At 35.3% G+C, this 17,609-nt stretch overlaps 1 protein-coding gene across 1 annotated transcript in view; it reads right to left on the reverse strand.

The window, feature by feature from the left end:
- Positions 1 to 17,609, reverse strand: part of LOC135083026 (dystonin) — a 282,038-nt gene that overhangs the window by 219,238 nt on the left and 45,191 nt on the right. Inside the window, exon 4 of the mRNA XM_063977789.1 lies at positions 2,669 to 2,758. Within this exon, the coding sequence (XP_063833859.1) occupies positions 2,669 to 2,758 (90 nt within the window). The remainder of the gene's footprint in view (positions 1 to 2,668; positions 2,759 to 17,609) is intronic.

Consider the following 17,609-nt stretch of genomic DNA (forward strand, 5'->3'; position numbering starts at 1 on the left):
CATGTGGATCCGGCAGAGTAGAATAGAACAACCCCTATGTTTGTGAAGTTGTAAAAGGCAACTAAGGGACAGATTATGAACTAAGGGACAAATATGTGAACATCAGGCCTCTCCAACCCGTCTGGCCAGCGTGGGGAGTGTAGGCCAAATTCTCCATTTGCCTCTGGTAAATTAGACGGGGCATGCTCTTGCTGTGGAGAGAAAATGATTGAATCTACCTTAATTTTAAGAAAAAAACGCAAAAAAATAATATTGCAAAATGAACACAAAACGAAGGAATTTTATAGCAATCTAATTCTAAATAACACACGAATCTGCCACTATCTATTGAAATAATTATCTCAAACATATATGCACGCGTTAAAATGTAAAAGCAAGATTATCTATCACGAAAAAGTATAACAGCATATTTACGAGATGTTTTCGTAATTAATGCATTTCTCTTAAGGGGCCGACGTATAATTGAGGGGCAGGTTCGTTAAGGGGCAGTCACGCGATGCTATCGCCATAGCAATCTAGACCTAATCAACCATGAGATAGAAATTAATCGAGTTAATGTTCTTTGTAAATCGGAATCTCTCTTAATCGCATTTGTGGTCTAGTGATACCGGTCTTAAACCCCAGAAGTCGCAGGTTCGATTCCCAGCGAGGGCTTTATTTTCTGCTTAAAAAAAAAGGTCGGGTCTTTCTGACAAATCGAACGAAAGCTAGTCTTCCGACCTAAGCTAATAAAACAACTTTAACAGCCTTGCAACAACAAACAACTTTATGATGTGATATTGCTATTAAGCTGAAAAGACATATTTTGTGCCATGTTTACATCCAAAGGATATAAAACAATTAAAAATGAAATCCTTGACTTAACAGTAATAAATAAATATGATATCACACATACCTACTTTACCACCTATAGAGCGAAAATTGCTGTCAAAGGAGATCGGAATTCCGAGAATAAACATATACAATTTTAATTAATGGTAATTCAATATTCGGAAATCGGAATATGTTATTCGTGAGAAAAAAGGATTCATAAACAAGTTTAAATTCCATCAATCCTACAAGTTTTTATAATTTATGCTTGTGGCTTATGTCCTCCTATGTTCTTCTGGTTAATTTAGTTGCGGGTCCAATGACAGCTTAACTTTCCCCCGGGACAAACTTGACCTTCACTGGTTGGGTTTTTATTGGCGGTCAAGCTGTAGATCCTGGCTACACAGGAGTTGCAGCGTTGGGAAAGAGAGGTGGGAATAGTTTTTTTTATTAATCGCTATTTTATTCATAGTTATAATAATATTAGGGTTAAACCTATAAAATCTCTGTAATTAGTGTATTCTCCTTCTGACACATCAGAATTGGTTTTTAAATGCTCCAAGCTTCAGACACTTCAATTTAAATTATTTGTCATAGATATAGATAACAGACTGACAGAATTTCGTAACATCAATTAAAACTTGACCTTGAGTTCGACTAATTGACTAAAAACGAAGATTTACCTCCATAATTAATTTTACGGAATTTAGGAAAAAACAATCTGTATAAAGAATTTATAAGGTCGATTACTTTATTGACGGACATTTTAATTAAGCTATCAGTTATTTGATTTGACAATTTGCGCATAAAGAGTTATTTGGCTTTGGAGTCGAATAAACCAAGGACTTATTTATTTACGACTAGCTGACCCCGCAAACTCTGTTCCGCCTCTTTGGCAATAAATAAGCCATCGCAAACTCTTTGGCAATAAATAAGCCATCGCAATTTTTCCTTATTTGCTCACCGTTTAGACCTACCCTGGACTACGACAAACATTTTAAAACCAAAATCAGCTCAATCGGCCCAGCCGTTCTCGAGTTTTAATCAGACTAACGAACAACAATTCATTTTTATTTATATAGATTTATAACAAAAATACAAAATTAGGGCCTAAGTCCTAACACCTAGAAGTAAGTAGGATTCGTGAGCTGCGGACAACCGTCACGCACGTACGCACCCGTTCGCTCCGTATCTTTCGCGCCTTGAATACTTAGGTTCTTTTCTAGTATGAGGGGCGAAACGTATGTACGGGGCGAACAGGTGGCTCCATTAGGAACTCGTGGCTCCGTTTTATTGGCTCCAGAGGACACCGTCGGGTTATAGGTTAATAGAACGTAGGCTCAGCCCTTCCAGTGGGAAGTCTCACATAACCCACTTCCCGTCTCCATTTTTCAGCGAAGTATCCCGACGCGATGTATTGCTTCACGCGGTGTCACGGGAGAGAGAAGGGACGGATATAAGGGACATGTCCGACTTTTGATGTGGCTGCCGCGCTAGTCGAAACTCGAGCCACAGAATAATGTTCATTCAATGATAGTACCCACTCATGAGCTATGACGCTTATTGCCGCTAAATGTCCGGCCAAATGAAGCACAGAGTCCGGCTTTTGTGTTTTTGGACCTGGCAACCCTAGACGGATAAGAGAAAATTTGTAGGGAGCGAAGTATAACGGAAAGGGAGAGATATGCGCTCTCCTGATTCGGTGCGTACGCCGTGAGGCAGGTTAGATAAACGTGTTGGAGGTATAAGAGGTATTGTCCGTCCCCATTAGCTAGTGGTATACACGATACATTTCTCAATAAAAAATAAAGGATAAGTTAAGTAATATTTTCAGTTTAGAAATAAAGGGTATACTCACGAGGTGTTCGCCAGAAAGCACCTCCAGCAGCGAGATGAGGTTGAGTCCATCGCGCAGGTCCTCGAACAGATCGCCGACGTGCCGGTTCACCTGCGCACACGCAGCATGGTTAGATGTTTACAACTAACAGCCTTAGGCTGGTTTTAGAGTCACGCTGACCGTCAGCGCTGACAGCCGAAATGTATGAAGCGTCAGCGCCGACGATCAGCGAGCGATCAGCGCGATTCTAAAACCCGCCTTACCAAGGGCCATATTATGTCAAAAAATCAACGAAAATACTAAAATTATTTAGGCTGGATTGCACCATCTTACTTTAACTTTGACAAACGTCAAAAATCTGTAAAACTCCATACAAAAAGCACCGGTTATCGTTATCGTTCAAAGTTAGGTGGTGCAACTCAGCCTTAATGTGTCGTACACATTATTATTATTATGTTCACGTCCTCATATTAATTGCAATCAAGTAAAACAGAATACTCTACTTTGAATACTGCTGAAATATCAGAACGTTTTACATAAACACACATGCAAAAATAAAAACTCACTAATTAACTAAATTAAGCTCTATCAAAAATATGTATAACTGTTTAAAAATCTATATGCTGACTCGATTATCATCTCGACAGGTAGACAATCTTGTCACAGTAAATAAATCAAATACATAAAATAAACATCTTAATTTATTCTTAATCGATATGATATAGTATTGAACACTAGTGTCCAACATAGTCCCAAATCATTAATCATCAGTAATATGAACAAAAACAAAATAAAAACTGAGCTTACGACTAGAGATGAAACGGATAGTTTTTTGGCCGGATACCGGATACCGGATATCCGGCCAGCTGCTAGGCCGGATAGCCGGATATCCGGCGGCCGGATAGTTGGCCCATTGTCTCGTTGCATGTCGTGACGAGTTTAGCGCCGCACAGGTGCTTCGAACGCGATTAGTGGGTGTATTAGTAGACTAGAATAGTCACACTTTTCGAAAATCGAATCAGTCCGAATAGAATGTCAGATTTTGCAACTTGTCTAGGGGGCAAATCAATTCGGGCGATTTCGGTTGCCATCGTGAATGTGATTGAATAGCGAAAATTAAATTAAGTTACTTGCTGCGTAATCTGACGGAACTGCATCATGACATCAGACCATCAGTGAAAAAAAGATCGCCTATTTTATTTGGCAATATTTCGACATAACAGATATTTACTATAATTATGATCGTCATTAGAGTGAATAGCCCAGAAAAAGAAAGGTTTTTTAAAGGCCTTAATATGGCTTTTTGTAACTTTTGGACTTTCAATAAAAGCCGTCATTATTATAAGCCATTTTATTGATGTTTACCTCAAAGATTAATGTATTTCATTTTATTAATAGGAAATTATCGTAGTTTTTTAATATCCGGTATCCGGCCGGATAGTGAGTTACTATCCGGTATCCGGCCGGATAGTAAATTTAGGCCGGATATCCGGCCTACCGGATAGTTACCGGATATCCGTTTCATCTCTACTTACGACATCTGGAAACGATTATGAAGCCGTGTTAAAGGCGAAAAACAACTAAAAAACATGAAGAAAAAACCATTAGCGAGAAGAAAAAAATCACACGAGACATCCAAAAAAGTAAAACAACATGTCAGTAAAAAGCTACGTATTTGATTAAAAATCGAAATTATTTTTAAACTCTTCATAAATTAACAAGGTTGCAAAAAGAAACAAAGGTTAAGTTCAGAAAAGCCAAACAAAAGAAAAATAATAATATCTTATGGAAAATCAAAAACCATCTGAAATCCATAGTCTAACAACTAGAGGCGCTCTATCTACTACTTACTATAAGTTGCTAACTACAGCTAAAAAAATAAGCTGTTTTAAAAATATACTTTTATGTTACTAATGTCTGTTCTTTTATTCCAAAAATCAATAATAATAGTTCGACAATTCCAAAATCTGTGTTTCTCTTCTGTTAGTTCGGGAGTTTTTACTCCATAAAACATCGTATAGCGAAGAACTTACTAATTTACTATAGAAACGATCCTATGAAGTAGGTTTTTATGACTCACTCTACTGCAACATCTTAAGAGCCTCATAATTTTAAAAATCTTTAAAAATAAGACTTGTAAACAGTGAGAAAGCACAACTTCACAAAAGTTAATAAATCAGTAAAAGTAAGTAATCCATTAAGTTGAAGACAAAAACAAATAAATTAACTTTTTAAAAAAATAAAACCGACTTCAAATGCGTGAACACAAAAAAAAACTAAAAATTAAAAATATTGCGTATTAAAAAGTTCATCCCTAATTTTCCACCCTTGGGGGTGAAATATTTTCTTCAAATTCGCATGAAACCACCCTTTTGATAATACCTATTCAACAAAAAAATAATCTTTCAAATTAATTTATAATCGGCGGAGATATTGCGTATAAAAAAGTTCACCCCCAATTTTCCACCCTTGGGGGTTGTTTTTTCTATTATTAAATTTAAATGGGACCACCCTTGAGGTATTACCTATACGCCGAAAAAAGATTTGTTCAAATCGGTTCATAATTGGCGGAGTTATCGCGTAACAAACATAGAAAAAAAAAAAAAACATACGGGTCGAATTGAGAACCTCCTCCTTTTTTGAAGTCGGTTGAAAAGTCAGTCCAAGCTTTGACTGGCACAGCTAAGCAGTGTATCCTAGAATCTAGCACAGAGAACAACAGCCAAACAACATCAAGCTACCGACTTACTTGCTGAGGTGGACAGCAGGGTTGGTTGTTCACCACCTCACACACGTGAAGCCGTGTGTAGGTCTGTCCGAGCAGCGTGGGCAGAAATAGTTTTAGCACCTGGATCCGTAAGAGCTATCAAACTACTGTCACAACTACACATCAACGACAATGATCGACAATTTCTATGTAACGATTTTTTAACTGTATGACGAACATCAAAATCATATGCAAGTGATGGTATTTTCTACACTTAGGTCCGAATTATGAGTCAAACTAGCTTTCCGCCCGCGGCTTCGCCCGCGTGGAATTTTGTCTGTCACAGAAAAACTTTATCGCGCGCGTCCCTGTTTCAAAAACCGGGATAAAAACTATCCTATGTTCTTTCCCGGGACTCAAACTATCTCTATGCCAAATTTCATCAAAATCGGTTGCGAGGTTTAAGCGGGAAAGCGTAACAGACAGACAGACAGACAGAGTTACTTTCGCATTTATAATATTAGTTGGGATTATGTGGCAGTTCCGTTACTACAAGAACTATTTTATGATCTTCATCATGATTTTTTTAAACTATTATGTTGCATTTTCACTATATAAATCCCGTAACAGTGATAATTTATCATCATGATTATTGCAGCCATAAGACGTCTACTGCTGAACATAGGCATCCCCCAATGACTTCCATGATGACCGGTTAGCAGCGGCCTGCATCCAGCGCCTTCCTGCCACCATTATGAGGTAGACGGTCCACTTTAAGATTTTTTATACCACTAATTTTATACTAGGAAAGTAATGAACAGTGAATGTATTTTTCACTTTAAGTTCATGTGATGATAGTGAAATAGACGTGCCACATATTTTGACCAAGGTTTAGACTTAGAAGCTTGACTCTACATGAGTTCAGAGAACTTTTTCACATTGCCATTATGGTCTCATCTTGACAATATTTTAAATGAAAATGTCTTTGGTGGGGTGATTATTAAAATTTTTTTTTTTGTACTACAGTAATCTATGAACTTACAGTATACATAATTATTATACTCCTGAAGAAATAAGTCATACAATAAAATAAATGCTTTCAAAACTGGATGAAGATTGCAGGCAAACTAAATGATGATCCACTGAGCCGACTGAGCATATTATGTTGAAGAATAGTGATATGAACTAATACCACAACATCAATAAAATACAAAATAAAAAAGATATCAAATGATCTTTTAGTACTGTTGATCGTAAAAAAAGAATAACGAATGAATACAAAACTCGACGTATTTATTAAACCAAACTGAAAAATAAATTCAAGTTTTGTTGATACTGACACATACTCGTATACCGTTGAATAGATTTTACTGACAAAGAAAGATGATAAGTTTGGGAGTAGCAAAAGTAAGATTGTTATTCTACTACCACTATTGATATTAAAATCGTCGGAAATGTTGTATTGTAGGGGACGCAAAGTCAATTTATCTGAACCTAAGACTTTATATAGCTAACATGATTCAATGAATGATGTCAATAAATCATAATTATAGGCATTTGGTATCCACTTTCATATTTTGTATTCTTGTGTATAAATCTGTTACTCAAAACTATTGGTAGATAGAAATGTGTCAGTATAAACATAAACTTTATAAATCAACTAGAACACAACATCAAGCAGTGTATGTTACAGACCTTCAGATATTTCCAGTGCTGCTCCGAATCCAATGACAAGCGATGGAAAATTAACATAAGAAAAATCCGTTAAATTAACAAATAAGTGACGCGTACGCAAGATAAAGTGGACAATTGAAAGAAAAATCCTTTGGTAAAGCCTTTTTAAATCCTTGATCATAAAGCATTCCACTTAATCATAATGGATTATGTATAAACATCTTTTTATTCTTATTCTTTTCTTTCTTTTGGTTATACTTTCGCTTCCAACTTCTTAACATGATCAAAGGTTTAAAAAGGCTTTAAAGATTAACGTTAACTTGATTCCCTCAAGTAGATTTTTGTTAATGCTTATATCGGTTACGCTGTCACAAAGTTTTTTTTTATATAAAACCTTATCCCTAGATAGAAGACGGCACAAGCACTGTAGGATCGTAGTTATAATACATACAAGTATGTGTTATTTTTGAACTAAAATATACAGTACAGCATTATTTGCTATTCAGGCAATCAAATATGAAGGCAGATCGAAATTGTGGACAAAACTGTAAACAATAGGTAATCCAGCCTTCTCATAAGGGATAATTAATAATGGGTACTTTTAATAATGCATAGAGATAATATATTTAGCAAACATTTTAGACCCGGTTTCCACTAAAGCGGAAAGGAGAAGAGAAGTGTTAGAATAACCAATCAGATTTCGTAATTTCCACACCATCTCTCCGCTAAGCTGATTGATTTTCCAATCACCTCTCCTCTCCGCTTTAGTAAAAACCAGACCTTACTATTACTTAAAAAGCCAACATAATTCTTGGAACAGGACACCATTTGAAAGTAATTTTAATTGGGAACGAATCGGATAGCGATACTATGAATTTTAATGAGAATTCAAATTAGCAATTTGCCATCGAGTCGTAAACGGCTCTAATGGAGTCAATAGAACATAAGATACCATACCTACTGCTTGCTGGAAAGGTTGAAATTCCTTGAAGGTTTTATGTTAATAACCTAAAATATGCTAATTTCTGTTTTTACTGTTCTATTTCAGGTTTTTAAGGATTACGTATTAATTTAAGCTTTTAGAGTACGTAGGTAAGCGTACCTATATTTGTCTTTTTGTAGATAACTCAACAAGCAACATTTGAAATAACAATATTAAATACACTTGTAGGTACATCACAAAACAAGAAATACAAAAAGACATAAGCGTAAAAGAAAAGTGTAAAATTCAGATTAAAATAAGTGTGTGCAAATCTTAAATTATACATAAACAATATTAAAAAGAAAGACAGTGCTGAATAATAATTAGTAATTTGTCACCAATGTATTTCAACGTAATTCAATAAGAATTTCTTACAAGTATTACAAATTGAATCGACGAATAATGCCATGTTCGCAAATTATTTACATTCATTATGATTCGTCAACTGTTGTGTTACTTAAGAAATATTGCTGTATATGGATAATATTTATTAGTTCAATTAACAATCTTTTAAGTTAACAGAGCTAGTAGTGTGGCAAATAAATAAGTATAAGAAATCATAACCATATGGAAGTCGTAAATTATATTTTACCAAGGCGTCCACTAAAAATAAGTACCTATCCAGCCATGTATTTAGCTGGCTGTTCTAGCTGTTTTCATATAAAGAGTTATCGAAACACTCAGTGCGAGCTAGTGGAATGTCTATTAGTATACTTAGAAGTCTATGAATCACTCACACAAATCTGTGTCAGTTTTGTCTTCTCAGCTATATTATTATTTTAAAATGGCATACATCTTTCACTAAGTGCATATGCAATCTTCCAAATAACTTCTCGCGAAATTCATCTTCTGATCCAGATGTTAATCATTAATATTGATTGTTTTAACTAAGACATATCCCATAACGAGTCCAGCTGATTGGACATAAACCAAATGCACCGTAAAAGGAATTTGGGTTCTGAGTCATTTGATTTATAATCCACATTAAGATGGCCTGCTTTGCTTGGACATGATGCGTTGATGATTAATCGATTCTTGGAATAATCGAGGCGAAAGGAAGCTTCAATCGATTTCTCAATCGGATGCTTGAAGCATGATATAAAGCTAGGCCTTGTTTTGGTATAGAAGTTATTGTTGGAAGTACGTAACTTATTATGGTTTTGTTGATTCATTGTTTTAATTACATTGCAGGTATCAGTTACAAAACTTTTTATAGGACCTACTACACCGTGGTTACAAAAAGAATGGAGTTCTTTTTCCTTTTTTCTACTTTCCTTGTGACTTTTTCGTTGGTGACTTGTAAATTGGTTTAGAAAATTGGCATCAAAGCTAACAAATTACTTAGTTTTAATTCACCAGGTTTTTAACCTCAGTTTGTACCACCCATACGATTGAACAAGACATTTTGAATACAGCTAGATTGGACACTATAAGAATGAAATGAGATAGTTATGGAAATTATAATTATGATAAAATGACAAAATCCTCCACAAATGGACCGCCGAAAACTTTAAAAGATAACAGAACAGCTAATAAGTTTTACAACACAATGACTTCCCAAAATCGGATTTTAACAAGAGTGTGGGCAAACTGTGGGCGAGATATGATACATGAATGACACATTCACTATCAAAAATAGACTTTGTGCCTCAAAAAATAAGAGCAGGGGTAACAAATACATTTGGTAACCAGAACCACATAAGGTTTTTATAAAGTACACGAATAAATTTGAATTTTTACACCCACTGGTTATGTCATTGTATTGGTTTTTGGATTTTTCTGGAATTCTTATGTGGGTCGATGATGTGACAGATAGATGTCTCACTTTGGACGAAATAATGTTTTTATTGCTTTTCTGAACTTGACTTCTCTGAGGTCATGAGTTAAGCCGTTGATCTTAAAATATGACGTCATTTAAGTAGCTTAGGAAAGGCTTTAAGTTTTGATATTTGAGAATTGCAACGAAAATCGTGCTCGGTGAAAAATAGGTAACGATATTCTTTTGCGATTTGACTTGAAACGTCAGCTGTCAAAATCAAAATAATTTGACAGAAGCTGCCACAGACAACTAACTCTTAGCAGAATGTTCCAAAGGGCGAAAATCAAGTCAATAAGTGTAAAATATAAGTATGTACCTACATTTTGAAACGTAACTGAAGGAGTAATCGTTTATATTATATTCAGCATGAATAAATGTTTATTAAATTCAGAATAAATAGACTTAGTCACTGCCTTATCGTGTGTAAGGCCTAGCTTACCTAAGCTCACGAAACTTAAACACAAACTGAGCACAAAGGATGTTATCGAAGCAGTGACGCATGCGCAGCCATGTTGTAACCGGTGCCGGTGACTGCTTGCTTACTCATCGGTATCTTAGTGGGTCTAGAGGATTCCGGTATTGGAATTAAGCCTTAGACCTTCATCTTCCTGATTATCATCATCATCATTTCAGTCACAGGACAATATAGGCCTTTTCCACCAATGATTGGTATTAAGTCTTAACCCTTCATCATCACTTCAGCCACAGGACGTCCACTGCTGAACATAGGCCTGCCCTAATGATTTCTTGATTGATCCGTTGGTAAAAGCCTTAAGGGCTTGTATTAAAAATAAACAACATAAATATCATTTTTCAATACCCGTCGTACAGACTATTAAAGCCTTCATCATCATCCTCATTTCAGCCACAGGACGTCCACTGCTGAACATAGGCCTGCTATAATGATTTCCAGATTGACCAGTTGGTAGCGGTCTTAAGGACTTGCAATAAAAATAAAGTAAGGGTAATTTTAACTACAATTCCTCTTATTGTAACTGTATAAGATGTCACAGTGTTTAGCTTGATGTCCCCTTGTCAGTACAAAGTAAGCTCGCCATAAAAAAAAGGGTAACAAAACTGCGCCGTTAAAAAGAGGTTAACCACTCCCACTCTTCCCGTGGATGTCGTAAAAAGTGACTAAGGGGCATGCGAACATCACTTTCCCAAATCTTCAGGCCAGAATAGGAAGTGTTGGTTAAACCCTCAAATATAGAGGGTCTTTATAAGAAAGGTAGAGGACGCCCACTGGCCTCCTAGCTGTCAACAGTGGCTAAGGACTTCGAGCGTGCCCAGACTAATATTTCGACAACCCAGGACAGACTGTCCTGGAACAGAACAAGGAGAGCCGATCCCAAGTAATGGGAAAAAGGGCTAAGGAAAAGAAGAAGAAAATTGTAGAGGGTTTTGCTTCGGCAGTGGAGACTAAATGACCTGATGATTGCTCATAAAATAGGCCCCCTTAATTGATATTTATTGTCCGTGGTGCATATCTTTTCATAAAGGTTATTAAAACCTTTTTTTGTCACCTGTCATCCGCTTTGCAATGGAAAGAAGTCGAACCTTAATTTCGAACTCTTCCTATGTTCTTCTGATTAATTTCGTTTCGGGTCCAATGATAGTTTAACTTCCCCCCGGGACAAACTTGACCTTCATTGGTTGGGTCTTTATGGCGGTCAAGCTGTAGATCCTGGCTACACAGGAGTTGCAGTGGTGGGAACGAGAGGTGGGAATAGTTTTATAAATGACCTGATGATGACATAGAACTCATATCATTTCTCTGTTTGATTGTATGTACTGTGTTATCTGCCAGATGACGTAATTTCAGTTGCATGAATGCAAAATTGTGCACACAAGAAGCCTTTATAGTCTTCTCATACAACATTGAGTTGAATACGCATCATTTACCAGATGACGTCATTAAACAAATGAAGACTCAACTCACAGACCCCCCATTCTCGAGAAAGTGTTACGGAAATGTGCAAAAAGGATACTGTTATCGATATGTACATCTCTTTTATCGATATATCTTATGCCGATGTAAATAAAGATCGAAATAAAAGTAAAAGTGGTCCAGTAATGAGTGATCATTGATTCCGTTCTGACAATCAGGCTCTGTTTTTGGCAATGAGAAATTTAGAGATCCGCAGTTAAGGTTAACAAGTTTTTTTCTCCAAGTAAAAATAATTCATTCATTGTTATTTTTAATGCCTTTTTAACCAAGTAAAGAATTTATCGTTTATTTACCTTATTTTCGAAATGAAAATTTAAACAATTACTCCTTATACAGTGTGAGTCACGTTAAAGTGTACATATGAAAATAGATGAAACTAGACCTATTTTTATCGACAAAAAAGAGGTCAAAAAATTTTTGAGATTTTTTTTTTTAATTTTTTATAGAATTTTTTTTCTTCCAATTACTTATTGTAAAGAAAACGTAATAACTTTTAAACTAAGCGGTATTATCCTAATAAAATAAAAACAAGAATAATGCTAAATAACAGGCAATACTAAAAAATACATAAAATACACAAAAAATGCCAACAAATAATAAAAAATGACACTTTTTGAAAAAATTTTGCTTTTAAATTCGTGATTTTTTGGTTATTTGATAAATTTCTCCAAAAAATGCCCCTATAACCGGTGGTTTTTATTACTTTGTATTATTCTCTATCGTATTGCCTTCGTAAAACCAAAAATCGCATGTCTCTATCTATACCTATCACAACATTTGCAATGATCGTTTGAACTAAGCCTCTCTGGGCGCGCCATTCAACGCTTCGTTAACAACGAAACTGAAAATGGCTCTAGATTTTTAATTTTGATAAAGACCAGTTAGATTTCAAATAAAAACTAAAGATTTCGAAGTAAAATAAGCATTTTAGTTAAAATTAAAATTGTCTTTACCTGTAGCGGAGAATAATGTTGTGGCAGGCCTTTGTTCAAACGATCATAGCAAATGTTGTGATAGGGATAGAGACATGCGATTTTTGGTTTTACAAAGATAATACGATAGAGAATAATACAAAGTAACAAAAACCACCTGTTATAGGGGCATTTTTTGGAGAAAGGATGATGGGCATATTGGGCGTTAAACCAACAGAAACAAAAAGTATACTAAATTAAAGCTTAATACTAGTACTTCATTTCATAGTATGACAACAATCCTGAAATACGCGGGGATACGGAGATAGAAGTCGTTGAATATGCAAAGTTTCCATAGTATTTCACATCACATTAGGGTAATAAAAATAGTATTGGGTCAATTAGATTGCTTTTATTGATCATATTGAGAGTATTGTATCATATCTTACTATCGATTCTATCGATTTAGTAAGTATGTATACCGAATAAATCATAATCGATTATTCGATTGCAATAATCGATTATATTGCTGAAAATAAGGAATTTAATTAACAATCAAATGATAGTAATGATGGTAATCAATAAAATCGATTAATCGAATTGTTAATCGATAAATCGTTATTTGGCAATATCGATTAATAATCGATCCGTGATCGATTATGCGACAACACTACAACTTAACTGGTAGAAATCCCATTGAAACATGACTGTGTTCATGTTTCAATGGGATTCATCTATGGTCCTACGCTTATAATGTAGAACATGGTTTAAATATACCATTTGTTTGCCCCACTCCTGAACTGTTGGGCATAATAATGGATAAATAACTTAATGTATTTAAAATGTAAGTAGATAAGTATATTAATTAATAATATTTTTTGTTTGCGCAATAAAGCACCTATTACTATTACACATTATGTCAATTTCCAAGCAAACCCGGGAGCTTTTGGTAGTTATTTAAATGAAAATATATTTCTGATATTAAGTCCTAACAAATAATAGTAGTTACATTTCTGTTGGTTTTACGCCCAGATTCCATAGAAAAGTGCCCATCACCCTTTATCAAATAACCAAAAAAACACGAATTTAAAAGCAGATTTTTTTCAAAAAGTATTATTTTTTATTATTTGTTGGCCTTTTTTGTGTATTTTATGTATTTTTTTAGTATCGCCTGTTATTTAGCATTATTACTGTTTTTATTTTATCAGGATATACCGCTTAGTTTAAAAGTTATTACGTTTTCTTTACAATAAGTAACTGGAAGAAAAAAAATTGTATAAAATTTTTTAAAAAAATCTCAAAAAATTTTTGACCTCTTTTTTGTCGATAAAAATAGGTCTAGTTTCATTTATTTTCATATGTACACTTTAACGTGACTCACACTGTATAAAAGGTACTAAATTCATAGCAAATCAGATCGCATATTATGGCGGTGCATAGAGACTTATCTGGCTTAGAAGAATATACTCTTGTACATTCTATGATACAGTGCGCGTGGACGCACAGGGTGACACACGAACCAACCACAGATCTCTCTATTCAACGCTGTGCGTTCGATTTACATACAGGCATAAGGTATTATATGAGAACACACAAGCCAAAACACCAGTGGACATATTTTTACGAAATCGCCTATACATATACGGAACTGTGAAATAATCGTATATTTTTATGAATAAAGCCTACTTTCTTCCACTTCGTTGAACCGAACAAAAACTTTGATGATGCCGTTCTCAAGGAACTCATTATTTTATTATTTTGTACAATGCGTTGTTATTATGCTTCCACGCATGAAAGAAAATATTTTAGTAGCAATATAATAATATTGCTACTAATATAGTTTATTACATTGCATTAGAATACTAACTGGTTTCAGTTTCATATACTGAAGGAAATCAATCTAATAAATAAAACGTATTAATTTAATTTTAACATGATCAAATAAAGCTATTATCACAAATCACAACCGTATTTGAATACTACTTATGCGAAGTATAATAGAGCAATTTGTACCGATGATGCCTATTCATTTATAACCTGAAGGCCTTGCACAAATAGATAAATAGACTTTATTGGCAAAAAACAACAAGTTAAAGTAATAAAAATTGTCGAAAGGGACAATAGTAATACGAAATTGAAGGAGAAACCAACTCAGGTCTTTGATCTTTGGTCCGCAATGAAATTAATCAGAAGAACATAGGAGAGTTCGAAGTTAGGGATCGATTTCCCTCCAGTGCAAAGCGGATGACAGGTGACAAAACAAAGGTATAATAACCGTTATAATAACACGAGTGCAATTTAAATCAAATACGTAAGTCATCAAGAATGTCCATATTGTTTTAACATGAAACCTTCCTTTCATAACGCAAACGATTCAAATGATGTGTAAAGTAAACAAGCACCAAAGGATATGGCTGGTATGTGTAAATACTGCTTTGTAAATGAGACGAGACAGCCTGGAGGATCCTTTGTCTGGTGCAGAAATATCTGAAGGTAAATCTGGATTAAGAGGTGAAATGTTTACGAAAACTCTGGAGGCATTACAAAGAACGAATTCAAAATTGTTTACGGAAATGTTTTAGAAGAAATTAAAATTGCGGAAACCCAAACTGAAATGACGAAAACAAGATTTATTGATAACATGAACTGGACATTGCATAGATTGATTCCTTTATGACTAAGAAAGATACAAGAACATTGATAACTGAGATTGCGTCAGAGAGAGCATGGGGAGAAGGCTTTTCCTTTGGGAATTTCGAAGTTGGCAGTTTTAGAAATTAGCGAGTCAAATCGTACGTGAATATGGAGAATGGAGCCTTATAACACATCAGTGAACCGACTCACGAATTTTAGAATTGTAGATGGTGGTACATCAAGTAACACTACGGTATTATAAAAAAATATAGTTTGACTAGCGGCAGCTCGCGACTTCGTACGCGTAGATCCCTATTAGTTTTTACCCCCTTTAAGGTTGAATTTTGAAAAATCCCGTCTTGCATAACTGCATGCAGTTAAATATAGCGACCGCGCGCGGTAGCTGCGATGCAGTCCGTGTGATGTCAACCTTAGTGAGCACCTACGTCCTAAAAGGCAAAATTTGAGACTCCTAGCACTTGTAGTTTCTGAGATTTCGTAATGAGTCAGTGAGTCAGTGACCTTTTGCTTTTATAGATACAGATGAGCTGTTGAAAATACTGAGGAAGAAGTCGTTTTCAGTCTGTACAATATTCTGCAGCTGTCTTTACCGAACACTATACCGGGCCTTTTCAAGGCGAGAGTATAGGCACTTACAGGGCAGGTAATTAATTATGTACCATCCTAGACTGCATCTCACTTATTATGAGTTGCGATTGCGGTCAAATACCTGCGTTCTTCTGCATAAAAAATAATGATTCTTCTCGTAATCAAAAAGCATCTGCAATACTAAAGTTCAGTGCAAAATGCAACTAAATCAATTCACTAAACTTGTCATCGCCTGTCATTCGCTGCTGGTGACACACGAGTGTGATTTTATTAATTTATTCGCTCGATCACTATGCGCCGGCGCACGCGCATGATCCAGCGCCAGTCGTGCTTCGTTTGTTTTCATAATTACCCGACTGCACCAAAAGGGGTTATGTTTTAATTATTGATCCTGGCCTGGACCTTATACATATTGTTATAGGTAATCAAATATTAGGATTTCCTTTAGATGGTGATGAAATTTTTGTGATTATGTGCTAAAGGAAAATCTATATTTTATGATAATAAAGGATACGAGTGTCTTGTAATAATAATAGACTTGAAAAAAATACATATAACTATGCAAGAATTTATATCGGAGTAATAAATTAATATATTGCCCAGCCTAAAACATTACATCAACAATACAAATTCAACAAAACCATTAATGAGTCTCAATCCCAACTAATCCCAACTTAATATTATAAATGCGAAAGTAACTCTGTCTGTCTGACTGTCTGTTACGCTTTCCCGCTTAAACCTCGCAACCGATTTTGATGAAATTTGGCATAGAGATAGTTTGAGTCCCGGGAAAGAACATAGGATAGTTTTTATCCCGGTTTTTGAAACAGGGACGCGCGCGATAAAGTTTTTCTGTGACAGACAAAATTCCACGCGGGCGAAGCCGCGGGCGGAAAGCTAGTTAGGTTAATAAATGTGCTTTAATAAACAGTAAGTAATGAATCAAAAATTAAAAGGAGATGCAAATATCAATGATTGTGACGAGAAAATTCCCAGAATCATTCACCTTGACCTGAACTGCGTGCAGTCATCAGAATTATGCAATCAATTTCAAACCTTAGTGTCTGGACATAAATACTATATTTATACCGCCTACAGACGGCCTTGATATTCCGAATCCCTTCAATGTAATTAAATAATTGATGTAATTAACAGTTAACAGCTTATTATCGGATCTTGCCGAAAGAGTTCGGCGAAATGTCCAAAATTAGCAAGGGTTTATAATATGGAAACGAGGTTGAAACCAATATAATTGTGGGTCAAGGTTAGTTACCAAGAAACAGTTAAAAACATAACCCTTCTTCTGGTGCAGTCGGGTAAAAAGCACATAAACATAACCCTCTTTTTGGCATAGGTAGTCGGGTAAAAGCATCTATTCTGTTTTTAGCTGTGTTACTCATTTTGCTACGGGACTATTCCCACCTCTCGTTCCCACTACTGCAACTCCTTTGTAGCCAGGATCTACAGGAGCTTGACCGCCATAAAAACCCAACCAATGAAGGTCAAGTTTGTCCCAGTTGTTACTCATTTTGCTAGTAAGAATAAAGCCTGGTTTCCACCAAAGCGGAGAAGAAAGATGTGTTTGATTAAGCAATCAGAATTCGTTATTTCCTCAACTCTCCGCTCAGATTCGGTTCAGAAATCTGATTGGTAATTTAAACACATCTCTCCGCTT

This window comes from Ostrinia nubilalis, chromosome 22, assembly GCF_963855985.1.
Source record: "Ostrinia nubilalis chromosome 22, ilOstNubi1.1, whole genome shotgun sequence".
NCBI lineage: Eukaryota > Metazoa > Arthropoda > Insecta > Lepidoptera > Crambidae > Ostrinia > Ostrinia nubilalis.